The following is a 25,156-nucleotide window of genomic DNA, read 5'->3' as shown; positions in this document are numbered from 1 at the left end:
ATTCCTATTTATGAAATGTTTTAATATTGGCTTCAACCAGTGTCCCATTTAGAAAAGAGTGATGCAACAAAAAGTGTGAGTGATGCAACAAAAAGTGTCACATTTTATGTCATTTGTAAAAAAAAATTCTTCAAGTAAGACGACCCAGTTGAGTTCACGAGTTGTCGCAGTCTTCGCGCGCTGCTGAAAATTTAACTTGTGATCTGTAGCCCAACCGTTCGGTTTTTAACTTTCTAAAAATATGTGCGGCCCGCTAATGACTTGCAACCCTTAATTTCGGCCCGCGAGCGACAAAAGGTTGCCGACCCCTGCGACTACATCGTATCTCATTTTTGAATTGCACAGACTTGGAATATCACGTCAATGCTTCATCATACTCTCAGCGGCTCTCAGCAGTGGTCTCCCACTTTAAGATCAATCGCCTTCACTTTTGAATGAATCTACATGAACCAACCTACGACGATCAACCACAGTGCAACAGGGAATAATCGGGCATCCGGTATACGACCTCATGACTGATGCCTTATTTTCTTTCCCGCGAGATGTCGCACCACGTCCAGAGCTTTTCCATCGCACTACTTTTCGCCTTCCCATAAGACGCCATACACTTACATATCATTTTAATCAACCTAATAGGCCATCCATAGCAGTGGATACCTGCACAATTAAGATCGCAACAATGAATGTTCGAACCCCGGTCCCCCTATATGCGGGACCTTGATCTTAACCTCCGAGCTACAGCGTTGACTTCCAGTAACGATTGTTTATTGGAGGTTAATCTTCTCTTTCACTTGATGATTTAGCTAAGTGTAGTTGCCAGGTTGGACTGCAAATAGTAACGCGGCGTATGACCAAGAAAATGAAAACCGTGAATCTATACGGTATAGCTTGTAGAGCAGCGGTTCGCAAACTATGGGTCGCGACCCACTGGTGTGTCACAAACTTTATAATGGATGAATGGGTAAAAAGCCAGTTGATGTCAATGACGATGAATCGCCAGTTAGTCAAAAGAAATACAAGCCAAGTCAACCACAATCAAGTCAGTCAAAACGAAGAAAAGTAGTGAGAAGTTATTTAAAGTCTCTTTTTCTCTTTACAACTTGATGAATCTCATGACGTAGAAGGTCTGTGTCAACTACTTGTTTTTGTCCGTTATATATGAAACTCCGAATCTCATGAAGATATGTTGTTGTGTGAACCAATCAGTCAAAGTACCAGCAAAGAAATTTTTAATACTGTTGATATTTATATAAAACAAAAGGTCCTGATTGGCATAAATGTAAAGGAATATGTACTGACGGAGCACGTGCTATGTGCGGTGGAAACAGTAGTGCGGTGACCAGGATACTTGAACGTAATCCTAACTCATCATGATGGACTCACTGCAACCTTCGCAGGGCTACATTAGTATCAAAACATTTATTCGATAACTTTAAAAATGTTTTGACGACTTCTGTTAAAATAGTGAATTTCATCAAGTCAAAGCCTTTGCAATCACGTTTATTTGAGAAATTGTGTGAAGAGATGGGAAGCAATCATAAAACCCTTCTTATGCATACTGAAATACGATGGCTCTCGAGGGGCAAAGTACTAACGAGACTTGGGGAACTTCGAGAAGAAGTTGCTGTGTTTTTGGAAGGTAAATGTGATTTTGCAAAATGCTTGCGCGGCGAAGAATTTATTTTAAGGCTTACGTATTTGGCAAATATTTTTTTCGAAATTAAACGAACTAAATTTGTACTTACAAGGAACAAATTGTATCAGTATATTTGAAGTTCATCACAAAATTAGAGGTTTTATGAAAAAACTTGCTCGCTGGAAAAACTGCATTTACAAACGAAATTATGAATGTTTTGAAACATTTCAAACCTTTATAATAGAGAATGAAGTCGAAGTTTATGATAGTATAATCAGCGAGATATCCGAACACTTGAAAAAATTAGAAGAAAGTTTTGAGTTATATTTCCACGAAGAAATGAATGCTTTGAATCAAAAAAGATGGGTTGTAAACCCTTTTCAGCCTGCCATGATGACTGGAATATCAATAAAAGCTGATGAAGAACTTATCGATTTATCTGAAGACTCTTCCTCGGAAATGAATTTCAGCAGTAGAAAATTGGTACAGTTTTGGGTGTCTCTTCAAACCTTGTACCCACTCATTTCCACCGAGGCATTAAAAGCACTTATGCCATTCTCTTCATCTTATAAATGTGAATCTGGATTTTCAGCAATGATTGGAATTAAAAGCAAATTTCGAAATAAACTGCAACTTTCGAATTCTTTACGTCTAAAACTATCTGAAATTGAAATGAATGTCAAGTCTATTATGGAAAATAGCAAGAAACAAGCTCATCTTTTTCACTAGCTTCACTGAAAATTCAATTTGAGAAAATAAATTTGTTTCTCCCATCAATGTTTTATTAAAGTTAAGTGGGTCGCCATAAGCTGTGGTTATAAATACTTTTGAGTGAGTGCACGTTACCTTGATTTGAGCGGATTCTCTTATAAAATATTCTAAAATAAATTATAGGCTATATTACTTCATCATTTTGTCGAAACTAGCTTAAAAAAACTAAGCTTGATTGATTCGTTTTTCATCGTAGGCGATGCCTTGAAAAAACTTAAAGCCACTCATTTCTGGCAACCTAGTATGGATCAATGGATCATTTTTGCTCATCGAAAAGGATAACGTTGCCAGTATCGAATTCAAAGGTGCCGTTAGGCTCCGTTTCCCGGTTCATTACAACTATTTAACCTAGATTATTTTAGGATTTTGATAAAAGAGAGAGGTGGTCCACTACAATGCTATTCGGGCTTATCTCCAGCCGATGGGACCAAGTTGTGTTAATCTCATCCTAACGGGAAACAACTCACTTTTCCTACTAGCTCCTTCATACTGTTGTGTGTGGGATTTAATTTTGAAAAAACACAAAAGTGGTAACTATACCGTTATTACTCCGTCCCTAATTATTTTCTCTGATTCTGATTAGATTAGAACAGGTTAATGCCCTACGATCTAACTTATCCTGAATTGACAGAAACAAGGAAACTGTGGTAGATAAAAAAAAATTGGTGGTGAGCGACAGCAGGATATCACCTGAAAGTGTACATGTCCGTACGCAAATTGAATACTTGACATCTCCGTATGAATATTATAATGGGATCATAACGAAATATAGGAACAATAATATCATCACCGAAAGAAATACGAATTTGGATCACCTGTTATAGACGGCGTAGGGCCGTAGGCTATGTTGCTGCCAATATAGTCAGTACCGTGTAAACTGATTTATATATGAGCCAGCACTCGTCAGCCTTAGCGCGCTCTTTAAACCTTCGCCTAAAGTCTATCAAACAATCGGTAGAAACTAATAATATTCATGTGCGAGAGGATTGCCGGATACGACGTCGTAGGGTGGTTGATGTAGCGTCTGTTCGGTTACGGCTTAGCGGCTGGTAGATTACAGCTATCCACCATTGAGTCCGTGCGTCTGAAACTAATAACTGGCTAGCTAATCCCATACCCCACATGGACTGATAACCAGACGAAAACCATGGTTTGCTTTAGCCATGTAACCAGGGCTAGATAGCGGAGCCGTGACATTTTGCTTGAGGTGGGGCTCAGCTTGTCATAATATATATAATGAGCCGAATCTACCAGAAATTTTGATAGATTCAGCTCCAAACCATCTATTTTTTTCATATCAAGTATTATCAATTTTCTGATACTTCGTACAAATAATAAAATCGATCTCTTTACAGCTATAGTTTTCACTCCATACCTAATTTCTAATGTTAATATAAGAGTTTTTATAATTAAAAATTCAACTTTAAAATTTCAAACCCAATTTGAATTCCACTGTCGCGAAACGGTGTCTCCAAAATGTCGTGTCCCACTTGTCCCGTGTCCCACTTCTCCGGGATACGTGGTACAAGTGGGAATATTTTTTATTTTCAATTAGCTTCACGCACCCTCAAAATATTGTCTACGCGACCCACCGTTTGAGAACCACAGCTATAGGTAATCGCCTCTATTCATGGACTTCGTAGGGCGCGATTTCCTGTCGGCCTCAACATCGCAGATTACACTTATCGGCTTTAAATCCCATGCCAATCTTCTCACTATGTAGTGTCGAAGCGGAAGAAATTTAGTCTTTTTAGTCAGATATCAGTGCAGTACGTTCCCCAGCTCTTCATTTTACTAAATTTAAGGGATGGTGGATATTTTGTTTGTAAATTATAAAAATGTGGTATGTATTTGACTGCACGGGCATATAAGTCACTTTCTGAATAATATAAATACAACTTTATTTACGGTAAAGAAATATAGTATGGTGTCACACCTGAAATTTAAAAGGGATGTTTATATTTTCCCCTATAAGGGAGTGTACGGAAATCACTGTATCAGCGACTGCTTGTACCCGCCTTTTCGGACTGAATGGCGTGAATAAGCTTTTCTATATAACAGATTTATTGTGAGTATGTGAACGACAAATTCTATTTGCTTGCACATATTCCTCCCAACAGTCCTAACACAGTAGAGTAATTTTAGTGGTAAGACGGCAAGTTTGACACATCGATTCATCGTTTATTTTTGCTTCTCTGCCATAAAATTCCCAAACAATTGCATTCCAGTAAAGAGGGATCCCGATATTTAGCATAAGCAATTGTGTATTAGGATAGCCATATCAATGGCAAAGTTTCGAAAACTAGTAACAATTTTCGACTTGTAGCCAATATTATATTATGCTTTCGTGTTGTGTAATGTAAATGCTATTGGGAGAGGTCCAGTCCTTAGCTTGATCACTGACGCACCTTCTTTCTGCGATTGCCTGATTCCAACTCCCAACAACGAATACAAAGTAACGAAGGCATAATTAGAGACAAAACACAGTTCGACAATAGGAAGAATGGGTTAAAAGCATAACAAAATAGATCTTTCTACTTCTGTCGGCAAAAAGCATCTATCAAAAACAAACATAGCGAAAAACAAATGCAGGAAAATGATACGTAATAGTATTGACTATATTTAAATCCGGGATTTCTGTCGAATAATCAATGTCATTAAACAACGACAGATCTGCCATTCCTTCACTCATCAAAAGCACGAAAATGCATGCATTGGCCCAAAAGCACATCGGAATTATTTGCCAAACTATATATTAATTCACAACTGTAAATAATATGTTGTTCTGAACTTTCTCCGATTTTATCAAACATCTCGTCGATATCTGTGCCCTGAAGAGTGCTCGCTTCATCTATCAGTTTTAAATCCTTGCATCGAAAATTACTTACACTTTTAATGCGACCGCGATGAATTTGCTTCATTGAAATGAAAAAAAGAATATCAAAAACGAAATGTTGTGTCGCTTTGCTTGGTTTACAAATATTAAGTTGAATCCGTAGTAGTATAGGGATATTAGTTATTTAGACCATATTTTTAACAGTAAGAAAAAAAGTAATTCCCAGTAGGACAAGATTTCTTTTTAAAGATATTTACGTTAAATACTTAATTGGCTTTCATAAGAATAACCCTTCAGTTAAAAACACGATATCTTGCCCTTAAGCAAAATAAACTTGTAAAATCCTGTTTTTAATCACTCGACCACTTATAGCTAACTATTTAATTGGCTACAGACATCCTTCTAAATCGTTTTACAAGAATGGCCGAGACTTAATTACGGCATTCTTACTTTATTTATTATAAACGATATCCAAGTAAAAGCTAAACCCTAAAGGCATAACAGGCGTCTCGACTATTGTATATAAACGGACAATAATTCTTTAAATTAACTCACTGGTTTTGATCTTGTATCAATATTCTGCTCTGTGTCGTCAATACAACAAATATAAGGTTGGTTGCTTTGTTACTATTCGTGTCTGCTGGGTTCAGCTCTGCCCTAACAGAAACAGAGAGAATCGTGTGCTGGGTTAACAAATATTAACCGGTTCCTATAAAATTGGTGAGACCCCGACTGAGAATTGTGCCTATCTGAGAGGAGTCAGATTCGCTGCTGTTGTGTCAACGGAGATCAACAACATCTACGGAGGAACAAAAGTTAAGTAATATTCACGATTCCTACTAACCTAAGCGTATAGGGGCCATTAGCTAAAAATAATCGCCAATTTTTATTCCCAGTGCGGACGCTAAAGAACGAACAAAGAACGAGATGACAATGCATTAAAGATAAACAACAGTTGAACAATGGTAGACGGCTATGGAACGACAAAACGATGAATCTTGACGATGGCTAACGGACAAACGAAACGAACTTTTAAAAAATTATGAGGTGAAAAATCAACGAAAAATAATCAAAATGATGAAATAATGAATCAACTACAGACGAAGGGACTTTTCAAAGAAATACGGTACATAAAACGCGCCCAAACAAATTATTTAACGCGACAAATGACGAAAAGAATGACAAACGTAACAATATGTTATTTTCATGCTCATAATTTTGTTTTATTTTATCAGTGCAGATTTTTCATCTTGTTGGGACACGCTTCATACTTCTCCTATTCTTAAGGTAAAATTCTTCTATTTCTCTCTGGCGTTTTAAAATTCGGCTTCCAATTTTTATGAATTCATTGAAGGTAGGGTAATTCGGATGTTTATTTAAGTGGCATAAAATCGTTAGGCCAAATGATTGTCCAACATAAGTAAATGTTTAGTTACGAATGGTTTTCATAAAATTCATAAAGAATGTAAATTTGACGGTCATAAACAACCCCATTTTCGATAGAATATGTTTCTAAATCACTGGCAACCTTTTAAAAAGATGATTTAAATATAATCATACTTTAATCTCGCCAATATATTCGTCTGATACGAATATATTGATCAAATACATAAACTAAGCGCATTTTTTTCTCAACGCACACAGAAGGCTATTTTTTTTCAAAGCGCTTCAAACCCAACAAGGGATATCAAGGCTAGCTAAGCCATTACTTGCGAGTTGTAAGGTTAAGGTGTGATGAAATATGTTAAATTGAAATCACTGTTTTGACTGTCGACATCAAATTTAAAACTATAATACGCCAATCTTTTCTAAAAGCTTCTTTCCACTTTTCTAATTACCTGTTCTCCATGCCTCTTCTCTGTCCCATTAAATTTTTCAATTTCAGTATATATATTAATGTGTATCCGTATAATCATGAATATTTTGTTTATTACTTGAAGTATTAATGACATTGAAAAAAATAACTCAATTTTAAATCTAGCTAATTCGGAAATAAGTTGAAAATTATCATAAAACTTTCCATATTATTACAAATCAAATTATTATTTTATCAGCCGGGATAACCTTAATTTCACTCAAGTTATTTTGTTATAATTTCAGTGTAATCTTACAATCATTATTTTTTTCGTTATTATTTTGTAGAGATCTGTACAATTTTTGACACGTTTGTTATGCCGAAACCCCGAACTCCGTTCTTTAGGGCCGAATTATATAGGGATATTAGTTATTTAGACCATATTTTTAACAGTAAGAAAAAAAGTAATTCCCAGTAGGACAAGATTTCTTTTTAAAGATATTTACGTTAAATACTTAATTGGCTTTCATAAGAATAACCCTTCAGTTAAAAACACGATATCTTGCCCTTAAGCAAAATAAACTTGTAAAATCCTGTTTTTAATCACTCGACCACTTATAGCTAACTATTTAATTGGCTACAGACATCCTTCTAAATCGTTTTACAAGAATGGCCGAGACTTAATTACGGCATTCTTACTTTATTTATTATAAACGATATCCAAGTAAAAGCTAAACCCTAAAGGCATAACAGGCGTCTCGACTATTGTATATAAACGGACAATAATTCTTTAAATTAACTCACTGGTTTTGATCTTGTATCAATATTCTGCTCTGTGTCGTCAATACAACAAATATAAGGTTGGTTGCTTTGTTACTATTCGTGTCTGCTGGGTTCAGCTCTGCCCTAACAGAAACAGAGAGAATCGTGTGCTGGGTTAACAAATATTAACCGGTTCCTATAGTAGTATATATTTACGGTTGAATTGTTGTTCATAATGAATGAATAAAGTTTTCAGCCAAAATACTCGGTACTTTCGGTAGGCAATAAACTTTTATCTGTTTATCGCCAGTATATATATCAAAAGTGTTCATGCAAGAATATTTCTTTTGGAGAACTTTAGCAAGGTATAATTCTCTTAAATACAATGGTAACTACGGTATATAATATCATTTGCTATTTGCACTTCCGTGATCGCCCGTAACATTGCTAGACTTGCTTCACCTCCGAGTAAGATTGCTTTGAGTAATTCTTTGTTTAGGAATAGAATTTACAGGAATAGGATCTACATATTTATCCCGGGGGAGAGTAAAACCTATAGGACGGCTAAATAATGTGGCGAACCACGGCTTCTCGTTCGGTCGGGCGGGAATTTTATGACATTCGCTCTGGACATGACATCCGGTGGCAATAGTGATAGAATTATTTTATAAAGACCTGGTTGAAATTGCGGAACTTTATGAGAGCGTGCTATAGTCGTATACTCGTATTCATTCCGGAGAGGCGATGAGGCAACTTAGTTATATGGGAAACCACAGTAGATAGTATTTGAATTAGTAGCGGTAGTATATTATCCTAAACTAAGAAGAGAAATTGAAAATGCAAAAGTCCATTGCATCTGATGGTAAGACCAAGTTGAAAAGTTAAATAATAGTCGACAACTAATACAGTAATATGAGAGAGATCGCTGACGTTAGTAAGTTCTTTATCGGCGGCGCAGATGCCATTTCGGTCGATAGTACGTATATTTAACAAGCTCTATGACGTGATTGTGATGTCGTAGTGACGTAATTTTTGGATGGCATAGTCTGGTCTCTGGTGGGGGTTAGGATTGACATGTCAAAAATAGCCTCTCAGATTTCAATGTAGACTCATAGAACCTCTGGACTGTACTTATGAAACCCAAGGTTGCTCAAGAACCTTAGCTGAAAACCACTGATGTAAAGTGGTTACAAAAATAGTGTTTTTCTTATATTTTTTTAGTCACTATTTGTCCAAAATCTTATACAGGTTGACAGAAAAACATTCCTTCATTGCTGGTTTTATTGACCATGTAATGAATAGTACAACACAGTTCTCCAATTCCAAGAATAGCCCCCACATTGAAAGACATCAATTAAAATAGTGAATACAAACCCTTCCTTTACGAGCCCCTTCTAAACTAAAAAGAACCGCAATCAAAAAACGTCACCATTTAAATGTTAAGAAAAAAATAATACAATTTAATTATTACAGTATTTTTACAATTATTTCCAGTAAATATCCAAAGTCTCAGAGAAAAATCGCACAACTGGCCGGTTACGGCTTCTTACACCATCAAAACCAAGCTCTTGAAAAAATAACTAGTTAATCCCACATCCGACATGAAATGGTAACTGTACGAGAGGCCATAGTTTGCCATATAGTTAAGCCATATTATCGACTTTCCTCTCCCTTGGGATGAATATGTAAATCCTATCCTAACACCTGATGAAAAATTAATAATTACATTGCTGTTTTTATTCACAGGAATTGGAAAAGCTGAGATCGGCCCCGAAGGAGGTTCCATTCATTTCAAGGATTGCTTTGTTACAATTCCACCCGGAGCTTTGAACCATCCTGTGCTCTTTGAACTGAATCTTCAAACAGATTCGACACAATTTTGCCCGGAAGATTTTGTCGGAATAACTTCAGTATTGTGTAGTAGGTATTTATGCAGTGGTGGGATTGGAAATATTAAGAAGGGTTCTTTTTATATTTCAAATCTTGTTTAAATAATTATCAGTTTCATAATGCACTAACGCTGTGATATCGGTATTCTCTCTCCGCACTGCTGCCGTTCCCATGGTTACTCGCACATAGGTGCTTGAAGTCGTTTTGTTGTTTCTCTGTGTATTTGGCGTTCAAATCGTTTCAACTTTTATTTCTTCTTTTTTTTTCAATCATTGTTTGACTTTTTCATTATGTTTTTGCAACTTCTTCCAATCTGAATTAGTTGTTTTTGTTTTCTTTTTTTACATCCCGTATTCATTTAGTGTATTTTATGTATGGTGAAAAAGTAAACTACTAATTACTGATTACTCTTATATCGAACTCACTAACAACATGTTCCTTAATTTCCCTTCTGACATCACACTTTAATTCCTAACATGAACATAATTGAATTTGAATACCCTGTAAGCGGGTTAAATACCAGAGCAGATGGTCTGTCGAATACATGACACATTTTATAAGTCATGGATGATTTTATCGGTATTAGATAAATATCTATTGCACTCTAAATCTGGGAACAGCCCCCCCCCCCCCCCCACCCTCCTTAAAAGCCGGGGATATACTGGTTCAGTTCTACACCATATTTTTACCAAAATATCCCCATTTTTTTAATTTAATTTTCTTTTTCAGTACACCCATACGATCCAATCTTCCTATGAAAATTAGACTAAGAACTTGGTGTCGTACAGAACAAGAAAATATTATCGCGTACGTCGCTTGCATGGAAGATGAGGACTCAGACATAAAAATACTCGAACAAAAACAACTAAAAACATCTAGACAATTTATGAAATTAGAAACTCAGCATTTTTCAAAATTATTCGTTTACATGAAAACACTTTTCATTGAAAAGGTTGTGTTCCAAGTCCTGCCAGAACTCTACTTCAACAAAAAAGGTGAGAATTTAGGGGAATTTTCAATATAATCATTGATTGGGTTTCAAGGTCACTACCGAGTTAAAAACGTTGTTAAAAGTTGTCGAACTAAGGGGTCGGCTTATACGCACATATCTCTGATCAGATTGGAAGATCATAATTCTGATCACACTCAAACGAAATGACATGAATTTGAAACATTTTGAGACACTTCTTACGGTTATTCATAAAATAAAACATAAGAATATCAGTTGTCGTTTTCATTAATTCTCGTCTGCGATCACTTATCCTTCTGTTATACATTTGTGCCGGTGGATCCGTATGCATATAATGCAAGGTTGCTGTAGCAAGAGTGAAGATTATTCTTGCGATTATTATTATTAAGTGATTCAAGAGTTATTCTGCGCACTACACTAACCTTGGTCAGACAAATGTTACAGAAATGTTCTCGTGTTATAGAGCAACAAGACTCTTGAACCACATTTTTTATGAAAATATGCACATATTTTAGAGCTCCCGAAGTATGTGCACAAAGATAACCTGAACATAGTATGTGTACCAGGTTATGGTCCAGTTTGTGCACCTTCTTGATACACATACTTCGGAAGCGCCCATATTTTTTATATAACTGCTACATACGAAACTTAAGTAAGAAATAGACGGTGAGAGAGAATCTGCAGTTCAATGACTAATTCTGTGGCACCTCTTACATTATTTGATTATTGTGTATTATTTTTGCAGTTTTACCATTTTTATTTTACAGGTAAATTTAGATGTATATTCTCACTTGATGAGGAGACAACGAAGAAAGAAGTTTTTCCAGAAATGAACAGAGCAGAATACAGCCCAACTCCTCTTTGGTTCGATCGCTTAACAGTGAAATGTGGAAACAAAATTTCTATTAAAATCAGGTAGTTGATAATATTTTATCTACCGTATATGCTCGTTTTACCGCCCGATCTTTATTAACAGCCCGTTTGAATAGCCGCCCGTGTGAACAGAACATAAAAATAAATAAGGGCCGGTGCTTGAATACCCGCCTTATGTAAAAGCTGATTTTTTAGTGGTAGAGAACAATAGGAAATAAGAAGCGCTCTTGTCACAACGCTGTTGAATTTTAAGGGCCGGTAGATAACACTCACGCCTTAGGCGTCCAAGTACATAACAGATAGTATTGATTACGTAACACCATGGTTTTCAAACTAGACATCGCGATGCCCAAGTGCGTCGTTTCAATATTGATAGGGCGTCGCAAAACTTTTCTCCTTTTGCGGATTTGTACCTGCGGTGCGTAGAAAAAGTCAAAATTTTCGTTATTCCCGTTTAAATCATACTTGAGAACTGGAAATAACAATATATTAATTATTATAACAATTAAAAATAACAAGCGCCCGTGCTTGAATAAGGGCCGGTTTGAATAAGGGCCCGGTTAGTGAGTTGGTTGAAAAAAATATGGGCCCGGGCTACAAAACGAGCAAATGCGGTATATTTATCTCAGGAGAGAGGAAAGAAATCCTGCATGCCTCACTCTTAATTGTCCTCCACAAGATTCAAACCTGCGAACCAGGTTAATCAGAGGTGCGGAGCATTTTGCTAACGCTCAACACTGACCCTTCGTAAACTGAGTTTTACAGCAATGTACATCAGTTCGATATGTCATACTTTGTATCATGTCATTTTTTTCTCTCACTCATCTATAGTGGGAAGCAATGTCTTTTAAGCACTGATATTTTTCGATTGAATCCTAGAATAGGGTTGACATAGTGATTTTAGTGACCAAATTTGCGTCATGGAGAAATGTCAAAAAGTGCTTTTATGTCAGGGATTTTTGAATACAGTGAATCCCTGTTACAAATCCTTGAGTTTTCAGATATTGTGCATGGTTACGTGAACCACACTGTGACAGCGGGAAGTTGGTATTCGGATACAGACATCCCTAAATGTAAAATGCACACTGTAAAAAAAATCATCAAATCTCATTCCAGTGCAGAGTCATATGAAACAACACAAAACTACACTTTCACTCCGATAAATAAGAATGGATTTACAATAAGTGAAGATCTTTGGAAGGGAAATAGAAAAGTCATTGAATTTCAGGTATTATTTTAAATTTATTGTGACCGTAGAAAAAAAATAGAACCCAGGTCACTTCTAACATATTCTAGAGATAACATAACCTTTGTGCTTTGCTGAAGCTTTTGGGAATAATCATACACAAACAGAAGTTCAAGTGTTGAATGAATTTTACGACAAAATTGAACTTATTTTATTCGGACTCATTTAGAGCAATTGATATAAAATAAAGGGTGATGGCTTTAATAACATGATAGACCAATGCCTATAGTGGCGCTCCAGAAGTATGTGTACCAATATGGAGGTAACTAATTTTGTTTGCCTACTTTACATCAAGTTGCGTAAAGGGACTGAAACCTATTGGTAGGTAGTATATTTACTTGGCTGACACAGACAGTCCCGAACTCGTATTGGAATTAAAATTATGGAAAATCGGAATAAAAGTATGCCCTAACCTGGTACACATATCACAGGATTACCAGGCGACCAAAGGTGCAATGGTAAGCATCTCCCCAACGCTTACCATGATGTGCCAACTAAAGAACTCTTGATGCTGAGTTGATGCTCGGGTTGGCAGATTAAAAGTCTGATAGCGAATATTGCATTAAGAACAGTTTGCTAATTATTTGATTGAGGAACATGATCTTGCATAAAAGTGGTTTTTGTACCACATTGCCCTCTTTGCAAAGGCAGCTTTATCTCTCCCTTTTTCTTTGTTCATCCAGGTATCTCCTCTTCCGCAACCGCAGGAATTTCTTGATGTTCACTTTGAATTGAATCAAAATGGGAAGACTGAGCGTTCGGCTTATAACATGTTATGGCCTGAACTAGGTAGGTTGGTTCCATTACATTTGAACCCACGTACATTTGAACCCATGACAATTGCACCTGTACGCTATTGCACCTATGATATTTTTTCGTTTCACGGATAGTTAAACCCATACTAACCCTAACCCATGGGTTTTAGCACCCGCATATAGATTGAACCCGTGGATATATGCATGGGTTCAAATGTACGGTCACCAAGTAGGTTATATCTGGGAGAGGGGAAAGAGATAAGATGGATTAATTATATGCCAAATCACTGCATCTTGTCTGATCATCAGTCCGTGTGAGAATAGTTAGTCAGGTATTTATTTCCAAAGCATGGACTTGGTAGAGGAAGCCACAACAGACCAGTGCTTACACGCACCACCCTACGCCAACAAGATATCCAGTAATTCCTCCACACAATTATTTCCAGAATTCAAACCTGCAACCTTGATCTGCGATATGATGGCAAGCATTTTCCAAATGCTTACCACGATTCACCAGCCGTAAAGCCAATATATTATTACATTCCCTGGTGCTTCATTCGCAATCGTAATTTTATCTGGTTTTAGTAGATCTTGGTATTTCAGTATTCATCTGAAACTTAGCTATGAGATGAGTCCCTCCTCCCACAGTAGATTTATTCCAGTTTTAATTTTTAAATTTTACTTTGCAGATTTCATTGATGAGATCGACTGACTGATCAGTGCTCAAATCAGAAAATCCTGCCTGATCTCTCTACAGAGGCAATGAGGAACAAAAATACTATTTGATTCTCTTATTATGGAAATCAAAACCTGCTCTATCTCCCATATGTTTATAAGATGTCGCACAACCTGAAAAGTGTAGTGTCACATCTCTAAATTAGGGGATGTTTCATCCCCTTCAGGTCAATCACTGGTCTTATCCATTGTCGGCAATGTTGGTTTATTAACTGCCAAAGTTGTACTTTCCAATTATGACCTCATGAATTGTAAAAAGAAATAAAAATTTTGGGTTATGCTGCTTTACAGCCAGCTTTGGTTTCATGTGGTTATTATGATTGCACTGTTATTTGTTTGTTTGTTTCGAGAAATTTACATATTAGTTTGCACTAGTGATTTTTCCAATTTCTCCCATGTTCAGTCATTTTCGTTGCATTCTGAGCATATTTACATTTTGTTCGCCCTAATGAATCTTAATCCCATCTTTGTGTATCTATTGTATCATTTTTTGAAATAATGCATTTGCTACATTTATTATTTGTGATAATGATAGTGTTAAAATATAAATAATTTGATACCGGTACCCGTATCAGCGTTTTCAACCGGAGTGGAATTTTTGAGGTGGCAATGCAGAAGTATCACTTTGTACTTTGTGTAGTTTTATCAGTATTATTGTAGTACATATTAACGGACACAATATAATCTATTCAACGTGCACAAAAGCTGGAGTGTGTGTTGTACGCAACACTGACTAGAATCCATTAAAGATCGAACAAATACCATAGCGTTTTATGCATCATGAGCGGAAACAAGGTGATCCAAGGTTGGTAAAGAGAGGAATATATCCGAAGAGGTTTGCGACCACTGAAATGATCATTCCAAATACTTGGCCTTTAGTCTTTTGTTAGTTTTTGTGTAATTGTACTTTCGGGATGAAAACTTCAATTTGAGAGAATCGCTGCGCTCCACGCAATCGCAGCACGGTTCATACAACTTCAGGTCGATTACAGATAACTCCACTATCAAGTGCATGCATCTGAAATAAATAGCTGTGTAACTAATCTCACACCAACGACTAACATACCGTCTCATACCCATGGACTGGTAACCTTATGATTGATTGATATGAAGGCCGCGGAACATCGTACCGTAAGATTCAGTACCGACCGCCGTCGCGTGCGGACGTGGCTATCTCGAGCCGAAGATATGCATTCGAGAAGTGAATCTCAGACTTAGTGACATCAATTGTGGTGATTTATGTATTGAAATCTAGCAACGCCTAAAACAGCCACGACATTTGACCCTGCTGACGTATACTGTTCGTCCTTCAGTAGCATGGTGTTTTGATTTTGAAAGTCATTCTTTGGTTTGTGCTGCTTTAAGACTCTTAGTCGACGTTTGAGCTAATAAAAGCCTAGTATACAAGTTTGTTTCTTTCTGTATTAGGTTAGCCTCATCAATGAACAAACTAGAATATCGGTTAGAAACCGAAGACTTATCGATCGAAGGTTAGGGGGAGCCCCCAAAACAGTGGTCTTACTCCATAGTGACACCGTGTGTCCATTAAGTCGCTAATCATAAGACATAATCCATCCAAAATCAATGGACCTTTCCCCAAGCATCGACTTCCTTGTTTACTTCGTGACATTGGTCAATCAGCAAATTGCCAAAAGTGACGTAACAATGCTCCCTTTTCGCATCCACTCAGACACTTTTCTCACTCAGACAGATTTTCAAGCGTGGTCGTAAACATTACCTCGTTTTCGCATTTTTGAGCCCCATTCGTTAGTTTTCAGTTGTGTTTTGGAAACTCAAATGTAAATGTAAATCAGATAATTTAATGGTCACCCTGTCTTCCTAGGAGTTTTAATTTAATTGTAGTAATAAAAACTAGTGTAGAAATAGCTGTGATAGACTAGGCTAAAATTCTTTAACGGTACTGTTAAAAAACAGATTGTTGCATGCGATGAATCGTAATGATAGTTTGAAACACATACCCCATTTCACAGGCGCCAACTCGCAAAAGCACTTTTAAAATAGCCCCGAAAATTTTGCAATGGTAAAGTATAGGAAGAATTTCTCGGGGGTCAAAGGTCGGGGAAAGATCCATAGGCTTCTGATCTGAGCTATGATGAATGCACATGCAAAATTTGAAGCAGATTCAACCTCGCTTTCATGAGATATCGCGTGCGTCTAACACACAGACATACAGACAGACAAATACCTATCATCATACTTACCGATCTTAAGATCGATAAGTAATAACATAAATAGCAGATTTTTGAATGATGGACTAGAAATGTGCAACATGAGTGCAAAATGCAAGATTTTTAAAGATATTGTGAAGATAAGTTCGGACGAAGTTATGTTCTGCTCAAATATGTGACCGGATATACTGCACGAACTGATATTTGAAAATTCACAATCGATTTTTACATTGGTGTGTTAACGTTTTAGTAGATTTTATTAGATATATGTTTGAGCATGGAACGGAAACATATGCATTCGCACCTCATTCTAGGATTTTTCGGATTGTTTGTTTACATGCCGCATCACACGCACAGCGCATATTTAATTCACTGTTTTGTTTTTGAAAAATGACACGCAATCTGATTACCGAGTGAAACGCCTGAGTAATGACCGCGGTCAACATTCATGTTTATTTGTTTGTGTTTGTGACTTGTTTTCTCTATTCTTTGGTAAGTGAACGCGTTTAATGCGTTTTAAACCTATTTTATTAGGTTTTGTTCACTTTCCAGATTATTTGCTTTAATCTTTTGTGTATATATGTTTATTTTGTTTTTGCGAATGATAATAAAATCTTTTCTTATTTAGCTGTTTCCACATATTTCCTTTTATCGGTATCCTATCAGTATATTTACACACTAGAGGCGGTGCTGCATCAAAACAACTGCGGTGATTCTCTGTCATTGATGCTCCTGTGTGTTTTCTCGGCTAGCGAGTTCTGCTAAATTGCGCAAAAAGGGATTTAAATATCAGGAAGAAAACTTATTCCAACACGAGAATCGATGTATGGTATGTACGTATTGGTTACAATTTTTGCCAAGTGCAACTTTAGTGATATAACAATGATGGTATCAGAATATGGGTGTATTTCGGGTGTCGCTGCTGGATAACCATTTCTGGTTGCCGGCGACTTCCCTTCCCCAGTGAAAATGTGTTTTCAGTTTTGTATTTTGTTAATTTCGTATGTTATTTTTTACTGAATGGGAAAAATTAAACTTGACTATATGGTACCCTGTACCGGTACCGGTATTCCCTACCCTCAGACCCTGCTACCGGTACCGTACTGCAATAAAATGCCGCAAATGAAATTCAGATAGTCTATGTTCAACTGGTGTGCCATATGATTAAGCCGCTTAATGAGCTTTTCTCCTTCGGGATGAATATGTAAAATTCTATCTTGTCTGTAGAAAATGTGATTGGAAACAGTGTTTGGGAGGCTCTTTAAATGAATCAAACTCGTTATCATTGACAGCTAGTGAAATTTAGGTAACTCGACACTCTGCTGATCTGTTACTCTACTTAATCGACTTGTTACTCGGGGCTTAGATCATGGATGTGAAACAGGTGGCACACAGGCCACAACCCGCCAGGACGTTTAGTGTGGCCCTTGTCAATGCTCAGATTTTTCCCCATCAAGCATAAAATCCTGACTCAACAGTTTACTTTAACAAGGCACTCACATGGGTGAGATACATAATATTTTTTCTTGTTCTTGTTGCTGTGTTATAACTTTTGCCGTTTTGCCCGTGTCTTTATTACTACAAGGCTGTCAAAGCTGGAAATCAAAAGTGTACCACTGGAACCTTACATATAATTTTGGGTACTCTGGTAGTATGCGTACCAAGATGGCGGACACCGAAACGTAGTATGTGTACCATTTTAGGGTTAGGCTAAAATTTGATACTTTTTTTTTAATTATTTAAGTTCTATTATAAGTTCGGGGACTAGCCAAGTGACTGCCGTAGTATTTGTACCTGAAATTATGGCCTAACCCTAATCCGGTACACATACTTTGTTCTGGTGTCTGCCATCTTGGTTTGCATACTACAGGAGTACCAAATTCTGCATCGAAAGAATTTTATATTTTGTTGTGTACATGGAACAACTGATTTTTTTGTGTGACACAGCCAGATGTTTGAAGTTGGTTATATGATACACTGAAAAGAAATGTTGCACACCCTCGGGTGACAATTCCCACTCTTCTACTCAACATTGATCACTAGTGTGATAAAATTTTGTGCCATGATTTTTTCACCTTAATAAATGTGATCTGTTTATTAGACTCCAAAATCCTAATTTGAAGCAAATGTTGACTATACTAAGATGACGCAAAATAAAAACCACAACCAGGCCTTAATTCCCAAATAATATTTTCTTCATGAAAATGTCATCCCTGGTGGCTGATAAAATTTATATTGATAAAATTTCTTTTGTTTTACTTTATATAAATGCATTTTCAATTTGCAAATTGGCATTTTGAAAGTAAATATGATTATGAGGTCAGAATAGATTATATTATAATCTCCACGGCAACTCTCTCTCTTTGTTTGCTGGAACGCCAAATTGATTTTCTTGGCCGTGCCTTGAACCAAATTTAATTCCCCGACTCTCTTGGGATTTTTGAAATGCCAGGAATTATACAATTCACGGACAGTTTATTTTTTTGTCTTTTATTTGTCAAAACAAAATAGTGTTTGAAAATACAGTACGGAAGGTTTATTTTGAGAAGATTTCAAATTATTTTTGTTAAAATTATATAGCGCTTGAGAAAGTGCTTTCTTGGGGGTGAAACATTGGTGTGTCTAGAGCAGTGGTTCCCAAACTTTTTAGAGTTGGCACCCACTATTTGTTACCACAGCTTATGGCGACCCATTTAACTTTAATAAACTAATAAAACCTTGATGGGGGAAACAAATTTATTTTCTCAAATTAAATTTTCAGTGAAGCTAGTGAGAAGGATGAGCTTGTTACTTGCTACTTTCCATAATAGACTTGACATTTATTTCAATTTTAGATAGTTTTAGACGTAAAGAATTCGAAAGTTGCAGTTTATTTCAAAATTTGCTTTTAATCTCAACCATTGCTGAAAATCCAGTTTTTCATTCATGAGCTTTCTACATCACTTCGCGACTCACTAAGATTTCTTTTGCGACCCATAGTTTGGGAACCGCTCAGATTTTTCAGCTCACAGTATTCTGTCAGATATGAGTGAAGCTAGTGCTGCAGGCAATTTTCGGCGCTCAGAAGTACCGTATGTGTATCAATATGGAGATAACTAATTTTGTTCGCCTGATTTACAACAAGTTGTGTAAAAGGACTGAAACCTATGGGCAGGGGGTATATTCACTTGACAAGCACAGGCAGTCCTCGAACTCGTAATAGAACTAAATTAAGGAAAATCGGAGTAAAATTATTGCTTAACCCTAAACTGGTGTATTACTGGTTTATGTAATATTATGAAATAATATCAGTGTAAAATGTTGTGTGTTTTATATGAAATGTAGTTTTTATTATTTTTTATTTGTTCTATCAAATCGCTGTTTATACAATGAATTATAAATTAAATGTTTGCTGTTTACAAATTAGACCAGTGGTTCCTAATCAGGGGCCCGCGACCCACCAAGGGGGCCACAAAGCAGTTGCAGTAGGGCCACCATGCCAGGTGCAAAACTGATTTTATTTTTCTGTTTACAAGAAAACTCCCCATTATTTCTAGTTGCATTACTCGATAAGATACCACTGGAATGATAAACAGGGGCCCATGGGTGCTAAAAGCCTCCGGAAGAGGGTCGCGGGTCATAAAGGGGTGTACAGGATGTAAATATTTGGGAAGCACTGATTCAGAGGCTGTGTATAATAATCTTAATGGGGTTCCTCTACCAGAAGAATTCCAATTTATATATAGTTGTAACAGAATACTTGGTGATTAGATTATACTGTATTGATACTCATCGTGGCGCATTGTGCTAAGCGTTAGTAATATGCCATCTTAGCAGCTTGATAGCCTACCCTGTCTAATTATTTCAGTCTGAGATGCTATCTCCTTTTATTGATATCCTATTACTGATACATATCTCATAATTAAATCATCTTTCGAAATTGAATTCGTATTGATTGTGTTGAATGATAAGAAGAAGCAATTATCTAGACTTCAAAGAATTGCATCGTGGGAAAAAATTTGGAAATTCAATAATTGCTTTGTGGGTAGAGAAGTGGGTATTTGATTCAAGGAGTTTAGCTAATAACTAAATTAACTATGTTATCAGAGTTACTCATATAGAAATTGCAGTTGATTTAAAAATATGAATTAAATCATAAAAAAGGTTTATTAAGCATAATGTAATGAAACTAACAGAAAGGAGCTCAAATAGTTTCAAGTAACATATAGTCATCTGTTTGAGTCATAAGTATTACAGGAAACACCTGTAATAAACATGATATTACGCACAATAAAAAAAAAACAGCGATGAATATATCGTTTTCATGTTCCCATATGTTATTAAGGAAAGTTGTGAGAGTATGGCGGTACAATATACAATAGCAAGACTGCTGTGTGTTAGTAGTTAAGTGTTCTACTATTATGCATAATTGGAATCTTGGTAATTATAGTGCAGTATAGTTATATAGACCAGGACTACTCAACTATTTTTACCGAAGATCCGCAAACAAAACGTCAAAAATATTTGGGTCCGGTCATTCCAGAAATTATATTTTGGCATCCTTAAACATGCACTTCCTTGGCCGATTAATGATTATTAGCTAATCAAGATTGTTTATTATGGCGTTACAGTTCTATTCATATATATTTAAATCTATAAAAGTGATTTTATGAAAAGAACTTCGAAAGTGGGGCTAATGATCTAAAATAAAGAATTAGGTGCGGTCCGAATCGAATACCCGAAAGGTCCGGATTCGGACCGCGGTTCGCTAGTTGAGTAGCCCTGATATAGAGGACTCCAGGACTTGCATTATATACTTTATTTCACTGATTCGCAAATTAGACGCAAAACGATCTGATTCAATTTTGAATATTCGGTTTGCGTGGACAGCCCTAGAGATGATCAATGCCCACAACCTCACTCAAGGTTTGATTAACTGGATTTCTTCCAACAGTAGCTCCTTAGGTACCAGCGGTTGCATATACCAGCGCTTTCCAAACTTTTAAGCTCACAACCGCTTGCAATATAATAAAATTTTCCGCGACCCCTGTCAGCATTGTTATGCGAGCGAGACGCTTCTCTGATCCTATATATTCTCTCAAAATCATGATATTTATGTTTCAATAATTAAGTTTGAGATCAAAAGTCTAAAAAGGTACATAGATATGAAGTAGTAGGCTACTTGGTTTGGAATTGGTGTATTCTTTGCGTCCTCTAAAATTTATTGCGCAATCCCCCAGTTTGAGAAGCTCTGGCATACAGTGGCCTTTTTCAGAGAGATAATTGAAAAAACTCATTAAAAAAAATTAATTTCTGATTCCATTTCCTTATATAAACACTATTAATGCCATTAAATCAATTTCTTTGAAATGTTTATTTAAACAAGTCTATAAATCACTTTACAGCATATCAGCCCATGAAATTGCTGGATTCGATATGTCTACTTTTATATCTTCCGGGAATAGAAAAAGGTCTCTGTTTAATGTCAATTCTATGGTTGAGATTGTCCAAGTGATGTTGAATGCTATTAAAAAGGACGTATCAGTTTCAAGTTTATATTCTTGTATCTGTTTCTATATGTGGAACTTCTATGGAGAACTAGGGCTTTCTATATGAATCTTTCAAGAAATTAAAAACTTAAACGATTATTACGATTGACTAATTATACTTGATTTTTTGCTAGAAAACCACTTAGTACCCAGATTTAATGTTTCTTCTGTAACATTTTTGCTTCAGAATAATGAATTTGAATTGAATTGAATTGAACTTGAATTGAGCTGATCTTACTGTTTTTTTGCAACAAGATAAACAATTAACTATTTTGTAATTCAAATACAGTGGATAGAGACCAATAGAAATTTTCAATAAATTTTTAATAAATTTTCCTACATTTTGCGGCAGAATAAATAGAAATCATTTGAAATAAATTGCAACGTAGATGATGACTTTTATGGAACATCCATGAGCTTGTCTTATTTTGTCAAATGAGTTTCTTAATGTAGTCCTCCTTTGTCAATGTTTTATGGAATCAAAATGTCTGTTCCTTGGTGTTTTTAGAAGTCTCTAGTGATGTTGACTGTGAAAAGGTCGATATCAGTTTCAAGTGTTTTATTTCTGTATCTGTTTCTCAGCAGCTTGTGGGACTCCTAGAGTTCTCTTTATAGAAGTTAGAAATATGTGATGTTTGAAATAAGAAAGTGAATTATATTAGATAAAGTATTTTGCATTAATTTGGATGATAAAATTTATATGTTTTACCTGAAATATTTGCTATGTATAAATTGGCGTATAATATATCCTGATTTTCTTGACTTTTACTCATCTGTTTTAAATTAGAGTGTAATTATCTTTCTTTTGAAATTCATAATTTAGGATACAATAGTTTTATGACAGATTTAGCTGCGGGATTTCGCGGCTAATAAAATTAGGTGCCGGTAAGATCATTTCAAAAATCAGACGACTGTCTACATCACTGATTCTCAACCAGTGGGCAATGGCCAACTGCAGGGCCACAAATATTTTGAGGTGGGCCGCAGACCTAATATAATTGCTAGTTTCATTTGTGTCACTATTGTTAATTTTGACAGCAGTGGAGATAATTGATACTGTTTTCTGTTACTGAGTGATAATTACTTAACTCATTATCTTAAGATCAGTAAGTATGTTGATAGGTATTTGTCTGTTTGTTTGTCTCTTAGATGCACGCGATATCTCACGAAAGCGAGGTTGAATCTCTTCCAAATTTTGCATGTGCATTCATCATAGCTCGGATCAGAAGCCTATTGATTTTGGATGAATTATGTCGTATAATTAGCGAGTTTTTAAATAATTAGTGATGGGCACGCGGTGTCACTATTTAGTCAGAATTGAAACCGCAGTTTCGATCGAAAATGGGCCACTACAGAAAAAAAGGTTGTGAACCACTGGTTTAGATGTTGAACATCTCTAGTCTTGCTCGGTTGAATAAGTCTTATAATAGTAGCCCGTTTAGTTGAACAGAATAGAAAAAGTTCTGCTTAATGTCAATGTTGGAATGCTTTTGAAATTGCCATATCAGTTTCAAGTGTTTTATTTCTGTATCAGTTTCCTAACAGCATGTGGAAGTTCTAGGGTTTTCTATAGAAGTCAGAAATAAAATGAGGATTCGAGGAGTGTAATTCGGCATTAATTTTTGTCAAAATACACAATTTATGCAAATCGAATTAAATTAAAATTTGATTTTTTGAATGCAAAAGGAAGGAATAACACTTAAAAATAAAAAATATTAGGAAGGAATTACACTTCAAAACCACTTTAAAGAAGAGTCTGGCCATATTCATTTTTTCAACAGTAAAATTGAAAATTTTGTCTTTATTATCTGGTTAATGGGGTTTTGATCATCCAGATGTCACAATGCCAAGTTTTTTTGGAAATATTATAATATAAAGAACCTAACATATGAAATAAAACTTATTTTCCTTATAAAGAAGTATTATGTTTCTGATTTATGAAAAGAAACATTTTCAATTGATAAATTCAATGTATCCCCAAATCAAGAAACATTGGAAATTTTGTCTTATAAAGCTCTATTATAATTATTTTTGATTTATGAAATGACTCATTTTTCAATTGATGAATTAAATATGTCCTCAATCAAAATGATTTATTTTTATATTCAACAGTTTCCATTATTTTTTGGTTTCTATGGCCTCTGACGTGAATGGAGAAACTCCTGCTCTTTCATTGTTTCACAAATAGTCATGCAATGAGTAACACGTGGCACGTTTTTGGTACTCCAGACAAATGTGTACCAATATGGAGGTAAGCTTATGGGCAGGGGTTATATTCACTTGGCTAACACTAACACAGGCAGTCCTCGAACCTCTAATTCAACTAAAATAAGGGAAATTGGAATAAAACTATTGCCTAACCCTAATCTAGTACACACTCTATGGGAGTACCAAAAATTTTGCCTTATAAAGGAATATTATATTTCTGATTCATGAGATGCCCCATTTTTCAATTGATAAATATGTCCCCAATCGAAATGATTCATTTTTATATTCAACAGTCACCATTATTTTTTGGTTTCTATGGCGTGTGTTAACGGCCTCTGACGTGAATTGAATAGAGTTATTCTTTACTTGATTGAGAAACTCCTCTGCTCTGCTACTGTTTTACCAGTAGTCATGCAATGAGTAACACCTAGCACTTCTATTATAAGGGCATTTGAAAAGGGTTCATCGTATTTATAGAAAAATTGTGCTATTTTTGGCATCTGTAAGTTTGGTAGTTTCTGAATTTTCCTCTACTGAGAAGTGGCTTCAATAGAAGGATATTACTTCCTTGAAATGTTGTTGACAGAAAAGGATCGTTAATACTAGTTATTACTTATTATATCTTTTGCCAATGTTATATGGAATCAAAAATGTCTGTCTCTTGTTGGTGTTTTTAAAAAGTCTCTGGTGATGTTGTTTGCTTGTGAAAAGGATCAGTTTCATGTGTTTTATTTTGGTATTAGTTTTATTGCAGCCTGTGGAGCATCTAAAGTTTTCTATATAAATGAGAAATAAGTGATGAGTTATTGAATTTTATTAAATAAAGTATCAGAGTTAAATCAAAGTATTAGATAAAGATCAGTTATCACCTATTATATATTTACTTACTACGCAATCTGAACTACCAGTAATATTTTCTAAATATATGTTACATCAAGTACAGTAGTGATACCTTGGTAGTC

At 35.7% G+C, this 25,156-nt stretch overlaps 2 protein-coding genes across 3 annotated transcripts; both read left to right on the top strand.

The window, feature by feature from the left end:
* Positions 1–957: 957 nt before the first annotated feature.
* LOC144425051 (zinc finger BED domain-containing protein 5-like) lies at positions 958–2,365 on the top strand. Its single transcript, XM_078114209.1, has 3 exons — positions 958–1,039; positions 1,466–1,648; positions 1,839–2,365. The coding sequence occupies exons 1-3, from the start codon at positions 958–960 to the stop codon at positions 2,363–2,365; spliced, it is 792 nt and encodes a 263-aa protein (XP_077970335.1).
* Positions 2,366–8,507: 6,142 nt separating this feature from the next.
* LOC120345067 (uncharacterized) lies at positions 8,508–14,848 on the top strand. Of its 2 annotated transcripts, XM_078116224.1 has the most exons (7): positions 8,510–8,662; positions 9,547–9,724; positions 10,420–10,685; positions 11,428–11,575; positions 12,650–12,761; positions 13,463–13,568; positions 14,224–14,846. In XM_078116224.1, the coding sequence occupies exons 1-7, from the start codon at positions 8,638–8,640 to the stop codon at positions 14,244–14,246; spliced, it is 858 nt and encodes a 285-aa protein (XP_077972350.1). In that variant the 5' UTR covers positions 8,510–8,637; the 3' UTR covers positions 14,247–14,846. The 2 variants fall into 2 exon arrangements, with proteins under 2 accessions (XP_077972355.1, XP_077972350.1); XM_078116229.1 differs by lacking the exon at positions 10,420–10,685 and having other exon boundaries at positions 8,508–8,662; positions 9,547–9,720; positions 14,224–14,848.
* The last annotated feature ends 10,308 nt before the right edge of the window (positions 14,849–25,156 follow it).

Source organism: Styela clava, chromosome 1 (genome assembly GCF_964204865.1).
Source record: "Styela clava chromosome 1, kaStyClav1.hap1.2, whole genome shotgun sequence".
Taxonomy (NCBI): Eukaryota; Metazoa; Chordata; class Ascidiacea; order Stolidobranchia; family Styelidae; genus Styela; species Styela clava.
The sequence above is the reverse complement of the archived record's forward strand: the minus strand, read 5'-3'. Positions and strand labels throughout refer to the sequence as shown.

Excerpts from the sequence above, each read along its gene's own strand:
- LOC144425051 (XM_078114209.1), top strand. The coding sequence starts at position 958 with ATGGGTAAAAAGCCAGTTGATGTCAATGACGATGAATCGCCAGTTAGT. Across the intron at positions 1,040-1,465 it reads GCCAAGTCAACCACAATCAA|TGAATTTCATCAAGTCAAAG; the intron begins GTCAGTCAAAAC and ends CTGTTAAAATAG. Across the intron at positions 1,649-1,838 it reads GTTTTTGGAAGGTAAATGTG|GAAATTATGAATGTTTTGAA; the intron begins ATTTTGCAAAAT and ends GCATTTACAAAC.
- LOC120345067 (XM_078116224.1), top strand. The coding sequence starts at position 8,638 with ATGCAAAAGTCCATTGCATCTGATG. Across the intron at positions 9,725-10,419 it reads ACTTCAGTATTGTGTAGTAG|TACACCCATACGATCCAATC; the intron begins GTATTTATGCAG and ends TTTCTTTTTCAG. Across the intron at positions 10,686-11,427 it reads ACTCTACTTCAACAAAAAAG|GTAAATTTAGATGTATATTC; the intron begins GTGAGAATTTAG and ends TTTATTTTACAG.